We start from the raw sequence: 18,297 nt of genomic DNA, 5'->3' as shown, positions 1-18,297 counted from the left end.
TCCTATTAATCATCTTGTTTAATCGGCCTTGCTCTTGTCCCAGGCTTTTCTCCCCTCAGCTGCTACATAATATCTGTTAAATTCCTTTCAGCCATTATAGGTAACAACAACAAAAATAGCCATGCAAAGTTTCACTTCCCAGGCCCCTTCATTCTTTCTCTTACAAAATCCCATGCTTCTATGAGTCAGAGCCATTGCAACAAATCCCACTCCTGACATCAACTGTAAAAATGACATGGGAGCGGCATTTGAACTCCTCTGTCTTTCCAAGGGGCAAGAGAATCAAGATCAACCACCCAAGGCTGATTCCTGTGAGGTGGAGGTCAGATATATCTCTACCCTCCAACCTTTACTAATTTTGACACCAACTGTCCCTCCCATAGCACTCTCTACTTCTCTGCTGGGTTCAATAATTTGTTTCAGTGTCCACAGAGAACTTACAGACAATATTGCAATTATGGAGTTTTTTTTTAAGGGAAGTAACAGGTTACAATTCAGGGCCAGAAACAACTCAGGATATAGTTCTTTGATCAGGATAGCCTCTTCTCAGCCATGCCACAGGCATGCTTCTCTCTGGCCCTTGGCTTCTCAGCTACACAGTCCCTTGACCCCTAGCCTGTTTGGGAAAGTGCACAAAGCTCTGTTAGCTCTGCAACTAGGTGCCCAGAGAGGCACTCCACTTGGCCAGCAAGCCTCCTGCCCAGAGGTACTCAGATTTATAGCTCCATGGACCAGGCCGTCCAATTCTCTGTCTCGTGCCAGTCTGTTGGCTCTGCTGCCTCTGCTGCTGCCATTTCTATGCCACTGCTTCTCACCATCAAGCTCTGTCTTTGGTGTCACAGCTCTCTTTCTCACATTCTCATTAATTTAGAATTTTAATAAATCTTATGATTATTGTATCATGCTATACAATGTTCTCCCTATACTATGCTAGAATTTTCTCAGAAATTAATTTAAAACATAATAAAGATAGGATACATTCATACATTCAAAATTCAGCAAATAGATGATAACTCAGAATAAAATTAAAAATTCACTAATATAGCATCTTTGAAGCACCACCATATTTTGGTACCTGGTTCCTTTCCATGCCTTCCTGGTTGCTCCACCTGTATGCAATTAGAAATACATTGTTATTTATATCAGATTGATTATTTGAAATATTTTGAGGCTTGTTCAATTTCTGTAAATATTCTGTGTGTGGTCAAAAAGATTATGTATTCTTTGCTATGAATAATCTGTCTCTCTATATGTTTATACGTGTGTGTGTGTGTGTGTGTACACATGAACACAAGCATGTATCTATATGTATATGTGTTATTGTTATTATGTGCCATTGATTCAGCTCTGACTCATAGCCACTGTTTCTACAACAGAATGAAACGCTGCCCGGCATATACCATCCTCATAATCCTTCCTATGGTTGAGCCCATTGTTGCAACCACTGTGTCAATCCTTCATTGAGGTTCTTCCCCTTTTTCAATGATCCTTCACTTTACCAAGTATGATATCCTTCTCCAGGGATTGGTCCCCTCTGACAACATGTCCAAAGTACATGAGACGAAGTCTGGCCATTCTTGCTTCTAAGGAGCATTACAGCTGTACTTCTTCCAAGACAGATGTATTCATTCTTCTTACAGTCCATGGTATTTTTGGTATTCTTTGCCAATACCACAATTCAAATGCACAAATTCTTCTGCATTCTTCCTTATTCATTCTCCAGCTATCATATGTATATGAGGATACTGAAAATACCATGGCTTGGGTCAGGCTCACCTTAGGCTTCAAAGTGACATATTTTTTTCTTTAATGCTTTAAAGATGTCTTTTGCATCATATTTGCTCTGTGCAATATGTCATCTGATTTCTTGACTGCTGCTTCCAAGGACCTTGATTATGGCTCCAAGTAAAATGGAGTCCTTGACAAGCTCAATCTTTTCTTCATTTATATCGTGATGTTGCTTATTGGCCCAGTTGTAAGGATCTTTGTTTTCTTTATGTTGAGATGTAATCCATACTGGTCTTCATGAGTAAGTGCTTCAAGTCTTCTTCACTTTCACAAAGCAAGGTTGTGTAATCTGCATATCACAGGGCGTTAATGAGTCTTCTAATCCTGATGCCACATTCTTCTTCATATAGTCCTGTTTTGTGAATTATTTGCTCATCATGCAGACAGAATAAGTATGGTGAAAGGATACAACCCTGATGCACACCCTTCTTGTTTTTAAACCATGCAGTATGCCCTTGTTCTGTTTAACAACAGCCTCTTGGTCTATGTACAGGTTCCTCATAAGCACAATTAAGTGTTCTGGAATCCCATTCTTCTCAATGTTATCCGTAATTTGTTATGATCCACACAATCTAATGCTTTTGCATAGTCAATAAAACACAGGTAAACATCTTTTTGGTGTTATGTATTACTGTTGTTGTTAGGTGCCGTTGAGTCAGCTCCACCTCATAATGACCCTATGTACAACAGAATGAAACATTGAGTGGTCATGCACCATCCTCACAATCCTTGCTATATTTAAGCCCATCGTTGCAGCCACTGTGTTAATCCATCTTGCTAAGGCTTTTCCTCTTTTTTGCTGACCTTCCACTTTACCATGCATGATATCCTTCCCGGAGATTGATCCTTCTGACAATTTGACTAAAGTAAATGAGACAAAATCTAGCTGTTCTCATTTTCAAGGAGCATTCTGGCTGCACTTCTTTCAGGACAGAGTTGTTTGTTCTGGCAGCCCATGGTATTTACGGTATTTTTCACCAACACTGTAATTCAAAGGCATCAACTCTTCTTTGGTCTTCCTTATTCTGGTGGTGTAGTGCCTAAGACATTTGACTGCTAACAGAAGGTTGGTGGTTCAAACCGACCAGCCATTCCATGGAAGGAAGACTGGACAATCTACTTCTGTAAAGATTTACCACCTTGGAAACCCAATAGGAGTTGCTATGACTCAGAATCGGCTTGATGGCAGTGAGTCTGGTTTTTTGGTCTTCATTGTCCAGCTTTCACATGCATGTGAAGTAATTGAAAATACCATGGATTGGGTTAGGTGCACCTTAGTTGTCAAAGGTACATCTTTGCTCTTCAACACTTTAAAGAGGTCTTTTGCATCAGATTTGCCCAGTGCGATAGGATGTCTGATTTCTTGACTGCTGCTATCATGGGTGTTGATTGTGGATTCAAGTAAAAATGAAATCCCTGATTTGTTTTCTCCATTTATCATCATGCTGCTTATTGGTCCAGTTGTGAGGATATTTCTTTTTTTTTTTTTTTTTTATGTTGAGGAATAATCCGTACTGTAGACTGTTATCTTTAATCTTTATCAGTAAGTTCTTCAATTCATCTTCACTTTCAGCAAGCAAAATTGTGTCATCTGCATATCACAGCTTGTTAATGAGTCTTCTTCCAGTCCTGATACTGTGTTCTTCCTCATATAGTCCAGCTTCTTGGATTATTTGCTAAGCATAAAGATTGAATAAGTATAGTGAAAAGATACAATCCTAATGTACACCCTTCCTGATTTTGAACCATGCAGTATCCCCTTGTTCTGTTTGAACGACAGCCTCCTGTCTATGTACAGGTTTCATGAGCACAATTAAGTGTTCTGGAATTTCCATTCTTCACAATGTTATCCATATTTGTTATGATGTACAGAGTTCAGCACCTTTGCATAGTCAATAAAACACAAGTAAACATCTTTCTGGTATTCTTTATTTTCAGCCATGACCCATCTGACATCAGCAATGATATCCCTCATTCCACATCCTCTTTTGAATCCAGCTTGCTTTTCTGGCATCTCCTTGTCAATATAATGCTGAAACTGTTTTTGAATAATCTTCACAATTTTACTTATGTGTAATATTAATGACTTTATTTGATTATTTCCACATTTTGATGGATCACCTATTTTGGGAATGTGCACAAATATGGATCTCTTCTGAAGTAGGTGAGACAAAGTCTAGCTGTTCTCATTGAGTTAATTGGCCAGGTAGCTGTCTTCCAAATCACTTGGCATGGACAAGTAATTGCCTCCAGTGCTGCCTCTGTTTGCTGAAACATTTCAAGGTTATTCCATCAATTTCTAGAGGTTTTTTTTCACCAATTCCTTCAGCACAGCTTTGACTTCTTCCTTCAGTATCATTGGTTCTTGATCATATGCCACCTCCTGAAGTAGTTGAACATCTACTGATTCTCTTTTGTGCAGTGACTCTGTGTATTTCTTCCACCTTCTTTTGATGCTTCCTGCATCATTCAAACTTTTGCCTATAGAATCCTTCAATATTGCAACTCGAAGCTGAATTTTTTCTTCAGTTCTTTGAGCTTGAGAAATATTGAGCATGTTCTTCCCTTTTGGTTTTCTAACTCCAGGTCTTTATGTATTTCATTATAATAATTGATTTTGTCTTCTTGAGCTGCTCTTTGAAATCTTCTGTTCGTTCTTTTGCTGGTCATTTCTTCCATTTACTTTAGCTACTCTCTGTTCAAGAACAAGATTCAGAGTTTCTCCTGACATCTGTTTTGGTTTTTTTTTTTTTTTTCCTTTTCTGTCTTTTAATTACCTTTAGCTTTCTTCAGGTATGATGTTCTTGATATCATCCCATAACTTGTCTTGTTCTCAGTCATTGATGTTCAGTGTTCTGTTCTTCACATGGCCTCTAAATTTAGGTGGGGTATAATCAAAGTCATACTTTAGCTTTCACAGACTTGTTTCAATTGTCTTTAGCTTCAATTTCAACTTGAACTTGCATATAAGCAGTAGATGGTCTGTTCCAAAGTCAGCTCCTAGCCTTGTATTGGCTGAAGATACTAAGCTTCTCCATTGCCTCTTTCCACAGATGTAATCAATCTGATTCCTGTGTATTCTATCTGGCAAGGTCCACATATTTAGCTGCCATTTATGTTGTTGAAAAAAAGGTCTTTGCAATGAATAAGTCATTGGTCTTGCAAAATTCTATCATACAATCTCTGACATCATTTCTATCACCAAGGCCATGTTTTCTGACTACTGGTGATTCTTCTTTGTGTCCAACTCTTGCATTGCAATCACCAGTAATAATCAATACATCTCAATTGCATTTTTGGTCCATTTCAGACTCCAGAAGTTGGTAAAAATCTTCAATTTCTTCATCTTTGGCTTTAGTAGTTCAGGTGTAAATTTGATTAATAGTACTATTAACTGATCTTCCTTGCAGGCATATGAATATTATCCTATCACTGACAACACTGTACTTCAGGATAGATCTTGAAACATTCTTTGTGATGATGAGTGCCACACCATTCCTCTTCAATTCATCATTCCCAGATTCCTAGACTATATGATTGTCTGATTCAGAATGACCAAAACCAGTCAATTCCAGCTTACTATTGCCTGTTGTTGTTGTTGTTGTTATGTGCCGGTGAGTCAGACCCGACTCATAGCGACCCCTCCCTGGGTTTCCGAGGCAGTATCACTATGGAAGTAGATTGCCCCATCTTCCTTCCGAGGAGTGGCTGGTGGATTTGATCCACCAGCCTTCTGGTTAGCAGTCAAGTGCCTTAGCCACTATGCTACCAGAGCTCCCTACTATTGCCTAGGATACTGATTTTTATGCATTCCATTTCATTTTTGACAACTTCCAATTTTCCTAGATTCATACTTCATACCTTCCAAGTTCTGATTATTAATGGATGCTTGCAACTGTTTCTTCCCATTTTGAGTCATGGCCTGTCAGAAAATGGAGGTCCTGAAAGTTTCACTCCATCCATATCGCTATGGTCGAATATCCTTTGAAGAGGCAACTCTTTCCCAGTTGTGGTTTGAGTGCCTTCCAAACTGAGGGACTCATCTTCCTGCATTATATCAGACAGTGTTTTAGGGCTATTCATAAAGTTTTCCAGGATTATATCAGACTGTGTTTCACTCCTATTCATAAGGTTTTCAGTGGTCAATTTTTTCAAAAGTGGATGACTCCATCCTTCTTCCCAGTCTATCTTAGTCTGGAAACTCCTCTGAAATCTGTCCTCCATGGGTAACCCTGCAGATATTTAAATACCTATAGCATAGCCTACAGTCAGTCTCATAGCAACAAACAAGCAACAACAAACTGACAAACAAATGGTGGTAGTGTTATATATAATAGTTTAATCTTGTTAGTGATAATATTCACATATGTTCTTATTTGCTTATCTCGTTGTCCTTCTATTTTCTTAATAGATTAGTTTAAATTACTTGCAAAAAAAATTCATCAATTTCTACATTCACTTCTGTAAATCATGTACTTTGTATATGTTGAGACTACATTTCTACATGCAAAAATGTTCATGATGTTTGTATCTTCTTTATGGTTCATTTTTCAGATTTGTGTCCTTTATGATATTCTTTGTCTTGAATTCCATTTTATTAACTGTAAGAGTGATGCTCCAGTTTTGCTTCATTTTTGCTTAGCATATCTTTTTTTTTTTTTTCTTCCTTTATTTTCAATCTTTTCTATCTCCTCCTGTTTAAAGTGTGACTGTTAGGTGTGATGCTCTATTCTAATCTGAAAATCTCTGACTTTTAATTGGCTAGTATAGCACATTTAAATTTATTGCACTTAATGTTATATTAGAACCTATTTTTCTCCCATCTTATTTCATATTATTTATTTACTGTATTTTTTTTTCTTTCCTGCTTCTATTAGATATGTCTGTTTATTTAAAAGTTATGAATTCTCTTACTGTCCTTATTGCTTTTAATCAATGGCTCCCAACAGAGGCTGATTTTCTCCCCACTCTGGACACATTTGGAAATTTCTGGAGACCATTTTCGTTGTCACAACTGGGCAAGGTGTGCTAGTAGCATTTAGTGGGTAGAAGTCACAGATGCCACTAAACATCCTGCAGTGCACAAGACAGCTGCTTCACAGTGAAGAATTATCCAGGCCAAGATATCAATAGTACCTAGGTTGAGAAACATTGCCCTGGACTCATACTCTTACTTTTTTGTTACCATTGATTCTTAATGAGGGAATTGGTAGTTCAGTGGTAACATTCTCTCTTTCCATGAAGGAGACTCAGATTCGATTTCCAGTTGATGCACCTCATGATCAGCCATCATCTTCTGTCCTTGGAGGCTTCCATATCATTATGATGCTGAACAGGTTTAAGCAGAGCTTCCAGACTAAAGCAAATTAGGAAAAAAGGCCTAGATATCTACTTCCAAAATTCAACCAATGAAATCTCTATGGAGAACAAGAGTCTGGTTCAATCTGCAAACAGTCCATGGGGATGATGCAGCACTAAGTAGCATTTTATTCCCTTGTATATGGGCTGTCCATGTATCAGTGGCTGACTCAATAGCAGCTAACAACAACAAATAGATTAGGAGTTTCCTAAGAGCATAAAGCAAGTCTTGTTCACCAGTGTATCCCTGGGGTTTAGAACAATGCTTGGAATGGATAAAGTGCTTAATATATATTTATCTGGTAATGAATGAACATCCTCCTTCTAGGTACTATATGGGTACCTGGCTGTGACTATTAAAGTAATATTCTGGTAATCAGAGTGGATAAATTCTGGCAAACACCACCCCTTGGAGAATTTCTATACTGAGGCAAATTTCTGTATGAGCATGAGATTGGTTATATCTGAACTGAAGACCCAGGGAGCTAGGAAAATATTATGCCTTTCTGCAGAAATGAGGCAATTACTGTAAAAGACATATTATGCAATCATCTTAGTAACCCAAACAGGGCTGTGCACACCCACTGTGAATATAAAGTCAGGCAAATTTTGCAAACAAGTGATTTTCCAAGGGATACAAACAATTCTTACCATTAATGAGGCAGAGATGATGTTGCTTTGCCCAATCATCTCACCACAAAAGGAACTGCCAGGAATGTACAATCAACATAAATCCATAACCATCAAGACAATTCCAACTCATAGTGACCCTATAGGACAGAGTTGAACTTCCCCATGTGGTTTCCAAGGCTGTCAATCTTTATGGAAGAAGACTGCCTCATCTTTCTCCCATGGAGCAGCTGGTGGGTTTGAACTGCCAATCTTTTGGTTAGCAGCCAAATGCCTTAGCCCCTGCACCACCAGAGCTCCTACAATCAACATAGCAGGTTACAAACATATTTACCAATTATCTCATTTAATCCTCCCCTTTGAAGTCAGAGCTATTGTTGCTCCCTACTTTGCAGGAATCTGAGGCTATACAAATGACATAGTTGGTAAGTGGTACAAAAAGGCCTTGAGAATCCAGCCCTCTTTGCCTGCTTCTTCAGTCCAGCCTTACATAGCATGTGAACCTTAGAGTGTCTTAGTGGTGAAAAGGACAGCCATAGTTTATCCCCTCACTGCAACCATGACCTGTCCCCTCTGGGCCTCAGGAACCTTGTGACTGATTGTCTCTCAGCCCCTGAAGTGGATTTGGATGCTCAAAACATAGTTTACTCTACAGCCCTAGTTTTGTCTAGCTCAGATGATTACTTTCTGGTAAATGGAAAAATGCAAGGGCCCTGTAATGGATTGAATTGTGTTTCCACAAAAGAAATGCTGTAATCTTAACCCTTCTAAATGTGAATGTGACTGTTTGGAAATAGAGTTTTTGAAGATATCAGTGAGGTTAACATGAGACCATACTGGAATAGAGTGAATTCTAATTCAATCTGAGTGTGACCTATAAAAATGAAAGAGATAGAGACTGGGAGACTAGAAGGACTCATGTTATGCTGTAGCTGCAAACCAAGGAACACCTGGAGCTACCAGAAGCTGGAAGAGAGATATGGAACAGATCCTCCTTCAAAGCCTCAGAAGGAATCAACATTGCTGACACACTTATCTCATACTCCCAGGCTCTAGAACTGTGAGACAATAAATTTCTGTTCTTAATAACCACCCATCTTCTGATATTTTGTTACTAAAATCCTAGGAAACTCATGCAGGTCCCATAGAAGATGGAGTTATAATTATATACTTTTCTTAGTCTGCACTGAAAGCATCATGTCTGGGACCAAGGAGGTGACTGCCAGCTGGGTCTTCATGAATCTTTCCTTTACAAGAAAGCTATAGTCCATTCCAGCACCAGCACCAGCACCATTTATGGGTTGAATTGTAATGAGCAGAGAAACAGCAGGAAAGGGAGGAGTGCACGTTCATCCAGTAACTTCCTTTGGTGCCTCCAACAAGCAGGCTCTATGGGCTTTGGGCCTTGAACACTACATCTGTGTGCCTATCCCATCCTCCACACACCTACCCTTGTCCTCCACCCCTATGCTTCTTTCATCCCTTGGTGCTCCCCTAGCACCCTGTGAGAGAACCTGTTATTTTCCTTCATATCCTTTATTACAATTTATAATTCATGTACGTTTTGTTGTTTACTGTTTTATGTCTGTCTTCTCAGTAGTCTGTAAGCTTTAGTTAAGAAGTGACCATATGGATTTTGCCCAACATGATGTCTTACATCTTCCTCAGCATCTGGCAGAGAATGGGATCTCTTTATACATCTGTTGAATGAACAGATGAATGCATGAGTCAATGAGGACATGAATGAGTCTCATACATAAGATGATAATGAAAGAGACTGTCCAGGCTGGAGAAGAGACAATATCTATATTGTCTCCCATAGGGTCCATGAGAATTGTTCTCAAATAGAAAAGCATGATTGGATGTTTTCTTTATGCCTTGTACTCAATTCTGAATACCAAAACAAATCAACCTCACTGCAGTCTAGTCGGATCTGACTCATAGAGACCTCTCCTTGGGTTTCCAAGGCAGGAATCTATGGAAGGAGATTGCCTAATCTTCCTTCCAAAGAGTGGCTGGTGGGTTTGAACTACCAAATTCTGAATGGAGATCACTTAATGGAAGGTTTAGGAGAAAGATTTGAATGCTGAGATTTCAAGTACATAAGCACTGACACAAATGATTTGCACTTAACTGCTAACCTAAAGGTTGGCAGTTCAGATCCTTCCAGCAGTATTGCAGAAGAAAGGTTGGCAATCTTCTTTAAAGCAAGAAAACACCATGTAGCAATGGATTTGCCATAAGTTGAAATTGACATGACAGCATCAGGTTTGGTCTTGAGTTTAGAAAAGCTATTCAAAAGTGAAATTAATTGCTATGAAGGTAACTATTTCTGCTTCTGAAGGTGCTCCAGGACACACTAGATGGTCACCTGCTGGGGGTGTTGCAGGGTGGAGAGGAGATTCCTGCACTAAAATGTGGTTGGTCTAGATGGTGTGTGAAGAAGCTATGTCCAGGTGCTTTGTTCTGCTGTTAAGCTCAAGTGGCATTATCATTTGTTCTTTTTCTTTTTTGAAATAAGAAAACATGCAATTGACTGATAAGTTTCTCTCCTCTGCTTTCTTCCTCTGGGGATGTAGATGAGGTTTTGTCTGAAAACTTTCTGGATTATAAGAACCGTGGAGTCAATGGTTCTCATCGGGGCCAGATCATCTGGAAGATCGATGCCAGTTCATACTTTGTGGAACGTGAGTACTTTCACCTTTCCTGGTGTTCAGCAAGTGTGGGTGAGACAGAATTCAATTGCTTTGTTTTTTGTTCTGCTTCATTGTTTCTACTCCTTAGAAATATATCATGTAAAAGAGAGATAATGATTTAATGAAATGTTCAAGTCTATTCCAGTAGTGACTAGTGAGCTCTAGAGCGATTGAATAACAACCTTCCAAACCATCTCAGGGAGCCATTCCTTAAATACTAATGAAAAGATTTTTTGGTTCATGCTTATAAACTTCTAGACTCAGGACTTTTGGCTCCTGTCCTTTGCTTTTCACTCCATAGCTCTTCCATGTTGCCTCCAACTTTGCCATAGTTACACTTTCTGTATGCTGCCTTCCAGTTTTGGCTTGATGCAACCCAGCCTTTTAAGACCCAGTCCTTCATGGTCCCGGTATGTTGGTAATATTCCACACTTTTCCCTGATCTTTGGCTCTGGCCACAACTTTAGGATGGTTTGATACATTGATGCTATCAGCCTGTTTCTTCAATTCCTGATCTACTGACATTTCTGGATGTATAAACTTGTCATGGTGTATCTTATTGAGATATTTTCTAGCATTTTCTTCTGTGTTTGAAATAAGCCATTTTCAGAGTGGGCAGGATTTTTTTTCATTGATACATGTCTCATTGTATGAAGAAGTATCTATATAGGCCCTATATTTGCCAGCTAAAGGAATGTTCAGGTTACCTTAGTCCACAACTCCTTTCATTTTCACTTAGGTACTGGAGAGTGCTTTAATGGACAAATCTCTTTGTCCACCTTCGGATTCTTAGCATGTGTCCATTCAATATAACTCTTTGGAAAAGAAATGGGATTGTCTATTACTTCAGCTACTCAATTCTTGGGGGAAAAGATAGATGGCCAAGAATCTGAAGTTGTCTATTGCTATTTGACTTGTGGTCCAAGAAAAACTACATACCCTAGCTTGTTTTGCTCCCAAGTCTCTTCATTTTCATTCATTCTCTTAATAAATATGTCAAAGTCCTAGGAGTTCTGGTAGCATAGTGGTTAAAGAATTTTGCTGCTAACCAAAAGGCCAGCTATTCAAACCCACCAGTCGCTCCATGGGAGAAAGATGAGGCTGTTTGCTCCCATAAAAACTTACAACCTTGAAAACTCTATGAGGCATTTCTTCTGCTCTGTCCTATAGAGTCACTATGAGTCAGAATTGATTTGATGACAGTGGGTATTATATTCCATCCCACCACCGTTGAGTTGGATCCAACCTATGGCTACCCCTTCTTTAGTTTCCGAGGCAGTATCATCACTATGGAAGTAAATTGCCCAACCTTCCTTCTGAGGAGTGGCTGATGGGTTTGAACTGCCAGCCTTCTGCTTAGCAGTCAAATGCCTTAGGTACTACACCACCAGAGCTCCTACTATAGTCCAAGGACTATATATTTAGAAGATGAAAGGCACAATGTCTGCCTTCCAGAAATTTATGTTGTGTCTGTTCCCAGCAATAACACAATTTTCCCTTTTTCAAATAGGCTAATAAACATATTAATCTAATTGGCAAATTATGCCTTCCTAATATTAAAAATTATTTTGCAAATTTTTAAAAGTGGCCAGATTTTAAATGTTGAAGTATAACAGAATGTTATTTTTTCTACTCTATGATTAAATTAAAATAATCAACTAGAATGAGGTTTGCCTTTTATTTTTTATTTTCCCCTTTACTTTTTCCTTTTATTATTCTGTCTTATGAGACTGGAAGTATATTGGCAATTATCTAGAATGTATAATGTCCTAAAGGCACATTTCTTTTGGGGTTATGATTCAATTTAGAATTGTTGTGTTGTTGTTAGGTGGCTTCGAGTCAGTTCCAATTCCTGGTGACCCTATGCATAACAAAGTGAAACACTGCCTGGTCCTGCACCATCCTCACAATTATTGCTATGTTTGAGCCCATCATTGCAATCACTGTGTCAATCCATCTCATTAAGGGTCTTCCTCTTTTTCACTAACTCTCTACTTTACCAAGCATGATGTCCTTCTCCAGTGAGTAGACCCTCCTGATAAGATGTCTAAAGTCTCACTGTCCTCATTTCTAAGGAGCATTCTGGCTGTACTTCTTCCAAAACAGATTGGTTTATTCTTCTGGCAGTCTGTGGTATATTCAGTATTCTTCACCAACACTACAATTCAAATGCATCAATTCTTCTTCATTCTTCCTTATTCATTGTCCAGAGTCTGCATGCAAATGAAGCTAATGAGAAGACAATGACTTGGAACAGGCTCACCTTGGTCCTTAAAGTGACGTCTTTGATTTTTAACACTTTAAGAGGGTCTTTTGCTGCAGATTTGCCCTATGCAAAACATTGATTTGACTGCTGTTTCTATGGGTTTTGATTGTAGATCCAAGTAAAATTAAATTTTTGACAATTTCAATCTTTTCTCTGTTTATCATGATATTGTTTACAGATCCAGTTGTGAGAAATTTTGTTATGTTGAAATCTAACCCATACTGAAGGCTGTAGTCTTTGATCTTCATCAGTAAGTGCTTCAAGTTCTCTTCACTTTCAGTAACCCATGTTGTTATCATCTGCATATCATAGGTTGTTAATAAATAATCCTCCAATCCTGATGCTGCATTTTTCTTCACATAGTCCAGCTTCTCAGATTATTTGCTTAGTGTACACATGAATAAGTATGGTAAAAGGATACAACCTTGAAGTACACTTGTCCTGATCCCCTTGTTCTGTTTGAATGACTGCCTTTTAGTATATGTACACATCCTCATGAGCACAATTAAGTATTCTCAAATTCCCATTTTTTATAAATTTAGCCATAATTGTTATGATTTTCATAGTTGAAGGCCTTGTCATAGTCAATACAATGCAGATAAATGTCTTTCTGATATTCTCTGCTTTTAGCAAAGATCCATCTGACAATGATGTCTCTCATTCCCCGTCCTCTTTTGAATCCAGTTTGAATTTCTGACAGTTCCCTGTGTATGTACTGCTGCAACCACTTTTGAATTATCTTCAGCAAAATTTTACTTGTGTGTCATATTAATGATATTGTTCTATAATTTCTTCATTCTTTGGAATGGGCACAAATATGGATCTCTTCCAGTCAGTTGGCCTTCCACGTTTCTTGACATAGATTAATGAATGCTCCAATGTTGTATCCACCTGTAGAAATGTCTCAATTGGTATTCTGTCAATTCCTGGAGCCTTGTGTTTCACCAATACCCTCAGTGCAGCTTGGACTTTTTCCTTCAATACTGTCAGTTCTTGATCATATGCTATATCCTGAACTGGTTGAACATTGACAATTCTTTTTAGTACTGTGACTCTGTATATTCCTTTCATCTTCTTTTGATGCTTCCTGTGTCATTCAGTACTTAGCCAATAGAATCCTTCATTATTTCTTTGTAATTTATATGAATTTTTAAATAGTTTAACTAAATCATATTTTGAAAGTACCCACAAAATTAGGATCATTCCAAGTGCAATTTTTTTTCCCCTACACTCTCCAAAGAGTTGTACGCATGATAAAATACAAAAGAGAGTAAAGCCGGAATCATTTCTTTACCTCGGCATAATTTTTCCCAAGTGGGCACCCGGCTATTTATAAGACTTTAGCAATAATTGCTGCAATATGAGGATTATAAAGATGCAAATTTTAACATTGACAAAAGAAAGAACTGATAAAATTTTAACTTAATCCATCCTGTTAAAATCTTCCAATTCTGTATTATCAGAGTAACTCAATTATTGCTTTTTAATATGTGTGGTTAGGCTCAGTTGGTCAGTTCTGAACCTTCAGCTAGAATTATCTTAGTACTGGTTAATATCACAGGAAATGGACAAAAGATTGAAGTTGTCAAAGACTTCATATTACTTGGTTCTACAATCAATGCCAATAGAAGCAGCAGTCAAGACATCAGATGACATATTGCATTGGGCAAATCTGCTGCAAAAGACCTCTTTCAAGTGATGAAGAACAAAGATGTCTCCTTGAAGACTAAGTTGTGCCTAACCCAGCCCATGTTATCTTCTATCACCTCATATGCATGTGAGAGCTGGACAATGAATAAGGAAGACCGAAGAAGAGTTGATGCTTTTGAGTTGTGGTGTTGGTGAAGAATGTTGAAAGTACTGTGAAGTGCTAAAAGAGCTAATAATCTGTCCTGGAAGAAGTTCAGTCAGAATGCTCCTTGGAAATGAAAATGGCCAGACTTCATCTCACCTACTTTGGTCATGTTGTCAGAAGGGACCAGTCCCTAGAGAAGGATATCATGCTTGGTAAAGTGGAGGATCAACGAAAAGGGGAAGGCCCTCAACAAGATGGACTGACACGGTGGCTGCAGTGATGGGCTCAGGTGTAATAGGAATCATGAGGCTTGCACAGGACAGGGCAGTGTTTTGTTCATTGTACATAAGGTTGCTGTGAGTTGAAGATGACTCAACAGCACATAACAACAACAACATCAGAAGTCCTTCAAAATCAGGGTTTGAATGAACCAGGAACACTAAGACAAGGTGATTTTGAAGGGAAAACATTTTTGTTTTCATCTTCGGCCAAATTCTGCTATGTGTATCTACCTGTTCATTCAGGAACAGGAATAATAATGAGACTGTTGTTGTTGTAGTTGTTGTTAGTTGCCATTGAATTGACTGCTATTGATGGTGACCGCATTGAAAACAGAATGAATGAAACTGCCTGGTTTTGTGCCATCTTCATGATTGCTGATAAGTTTGAGTCTACTTTTGTGGCCACTGTGGATTGTGAGTGCCCTCAAATGTAGAGGGTTCATCTTCCAGCATTATCAGATGGTATTACTGTGATCTATAGGATTTTCAATGGCTTATTTTTGGAAGTATTTTACTAGATCTTTTTTCCTAGTCTGTCTTAGTCTGAAAGCTCCACTGAATCCTGTCCAAGATTGTATTTGAATATCATCCTACTGGTATTTAAAATGTGGTGACATACGCATGGGACATAAAGCTCAATTGGCATAACATACTACATAAAACATTGTTCCCCCTCCTACTTTGGTGAGTAGCTACTGGGATCTTAAAAGCTTGCAAGCTGCCATCTACATGCAATGATGGGTGTATCCTCGTCCAGAGCAAAGAAGAATGAAGAAAACCAAAAATTCATGGAAACAATTAGTCCTAGTGACTGGTAAACCAGGCAATCTGCATCCTATATGACTATGAGACCAGAAGAACTAGATGGTGCCCAGCTACCATTGTTAACCACTTGCAAGGGGATCTATGTAGGAGATCCGGGATAGAGAGGGAGAACAATGTGGAACAAAACTCAAAATCACCTGGAGAAAAAAAAAGGGACCAGGTTTGCTGATCCAATAGAGCCTGGTGGAACCACTGAGACTATGGCCCCTAGCTGCCTGTCAGGTCTGGAACTGAACCCACACCTGTGGCTTCCAGCCAAACAAAAGACAGGCATATGAGTTGAACATTTACCTGAGGTAGACACACTCCTTGGAGAGAACAATCATGGGAGAAAGAAGGGCTGCTTATGCACAGAGAGACAGCTCAGAGGGCAGGAGTGAATGGAGGGATGGACACAGGGAAGAGGTAACTATTGGGAGAAAGTGGGAAGGGAGCTGTTGCATTGTGGTAAATTGTGGTGAATATCGTGAGACAGTGTATGTGAACTGCTGTGTGGAGAGTGAATTTGCTCTGTAAATTTTCACCCAAATCACACACACACACACACACACACACACAAAATGTGGTGATATAGCTTTCAACATCATAACAACATACAAACCACCATAGTATAACACTGACAGATTGGTAATATGTCTGAGTGACTATTGATTACCTTTCTCTACCCCATCCTTATGGTCTTATCACAATCATCATCACTGCATTCTCAGAGCTCCCCAGGTGAAACAAAATCTGGAGTCATATTTAACCTTTCTCTCTTACCTTGTTCTCCTGCCTCTAGTCAATACATGTGTTACCAGGTCCTGCCTCGTCTCTCATGTCAGTATCTGTCAGAGTCACCTCAATTCCCAATCTCTCCCTCTCTTCCATTTCCTACAGAAATCTGACCACAATTACTGCCTCTTTTGATTCCATCAGGAGCTCTGGTAACATGGTGCCTAAGGCATTTGACAGCTAACCAAAATTCTGGTGGTTCAAAGTCAGAAGCCACTCCTTGGAAAGAAAGTTGGGCAATCTTCCATAGTGATACTGCCTCAGAAACCCAAGGAGGGGTCACTATGAGTTGTATCCAACTTGATGGCAGTGCGTTAATTCCATCACTCACTGCATTTGTCAGAAGAACATCCCTCAAACACATTTTCAGCCCATCATTTCTGAATCTTTTTCTATCACATCATCCAAAATTTAAACAAAAGACCAGTTACCAGTTACCATAATGTCCTCTCTGACTCATAGCAACTCCAATGAGTCAGAGTAGAAGTATGCTCCATAGAGTTTTCAATGGATGATTTTTTGAAAGTAGATCACCAGGAATTTCTTCCAATGTGCCTTCAAGTGGACACTTACACCCAAGGGAAAATCTATACAACTGATCCTGCTCTAAGTTTTTAATAATATTCCCCTTGAATATGGTGAATGAGTAATATGTTTTATAAGGATCAACACAAAGCATGTTCCTATGAGGTCGAGGTTAAAGATGTCCCAAATATCTAACTCTTTCAAGCTGCTGTACCACATCATTATCTTTAACAACTACTACTCTTCCTCTCAGTATTCTCACTCCCATCTTTGGGTTCCATAATTCACTGAAATGTCTCACAGAACTCACAAACCATCAGGGAAATGGCTCATGCAGTTGTAGAAGTTGGCAAGTCCCAAATATGTGAATTAGGCATCAGGTTGGAGGCTTCTTCTGACTCAGTTGGTTGCAGGTCTGACAAACCCAAATCAACAGGTCAGATGACAGGCCACTGGCTCACAACACTCCAGAAGGTGGCAAAGCAAATCAGATAACTGCTGGCTCAAGTTCCAAGAAGTGGAGCTCAGATGATGACAAGCTAGATGCAGGATCCAGAGCAAGAGAGAGAACTTTGCCAGAGTATTCACATATATTGAATGCACACCATACACTCAAGAAAATGCCGCTTACTTGGGTGTGACTTGAATAAGGTTGATAAGGGTGATGACTTGAGTCATATGCTCTAGTAAGTTATATCAAATCAAGGTAGTCAAGGTATATCTCACTATGTGCCTCATGAACATAATGGACAACTCAGTTCCAAGTGGAACCATAACTATAACCTAGGCATAGAGGATAGGATATACATCACAAAATGAATGGTAATTGTATCAGATTATAAAATGGAGGACAAATATATCATTACAAAACTGCCAAAACACTGAAAATCATGGTGACACATAAACCTTAGCCATCACTGGTTCCATGTACCTTATTTGCATAGTCCCATTCAATCGTTATGTGAGAGTCACAAAGACTATTGCTAGAAGGGCTATTTTAAATAATTCACTGCACCACACATGTTGTTGTTGTTAGGTGCCATCAAGTCAGCTCTGACTCATAGTGACTCTATGTACAACAGAACAAAACACTGCCAGGTCCTGTGCCATCCTCACAATCCTTGCTATGCTTCAGCCCATCATCTCAGCCACTGTGTCAATCCATCTTGTTGAGGGTCTTGCCCTTTTTCTCTGACTCTTCACTCTACCAAATATGGTATCTTTCTCCAGGGACTGGTACCTTCTGACAACATGACCAAAATACGAATACTTATTCTTGCTTCTAAAGATCATTCTGGCTTATTCCAAGATAGATTTGTTCATTCTTCAGTCAGTCCATGGTATTCCCAGTATTCTTTG

At 39.0% G+C, this 18,297-nt stretch overlaps 1 protein-coding gene across 1 annotated transcript in view; it reads left to right on the top strand.

Moving 5' to 3' along the window:
* Nucleotides 1–18,297, top strand: part of HECW1 (HECT, C2 and WW domain containing E3 ubiquitin protein ligase 1) — a 438,073-nt gene that overhangs the window by 19,180 nt on the left and 400,596 nt on the right. Inside the window, exon 2 of the mRNA XM_007941232.2 lies at nt 10,356–10,463. Within this exon, the coding sequence (XP_007939423.2) occupies nt 10,356–10,463 (108 nt within the window). The remainder of the gene's footprint in view (nt 1–10,355; nt 10,464–18,297) is intronic.

Source organism: Orycteropus afer, unplaced genomic scaffold, assembly GCF_000298275.1.
Source record: "Orycteropus afer afer isolate SDZICR_OR568_19922 unplaced genomic scaffold, OryAfe1.0 scaffold00077, whole genome shotgun sequence".
NCBI classification, from domain to species: Eukaryota; Metazoa; Chordata; class Mammalia; order Tubulidentata; family Orycteropodidae; genus Orycteropus; species Orycteropus afer.
The sequence above is the reverse complement of the archived record's forward strand: the minus strand, read 5'-3'. Positions and strand labels throughout refer to the sequence as shown.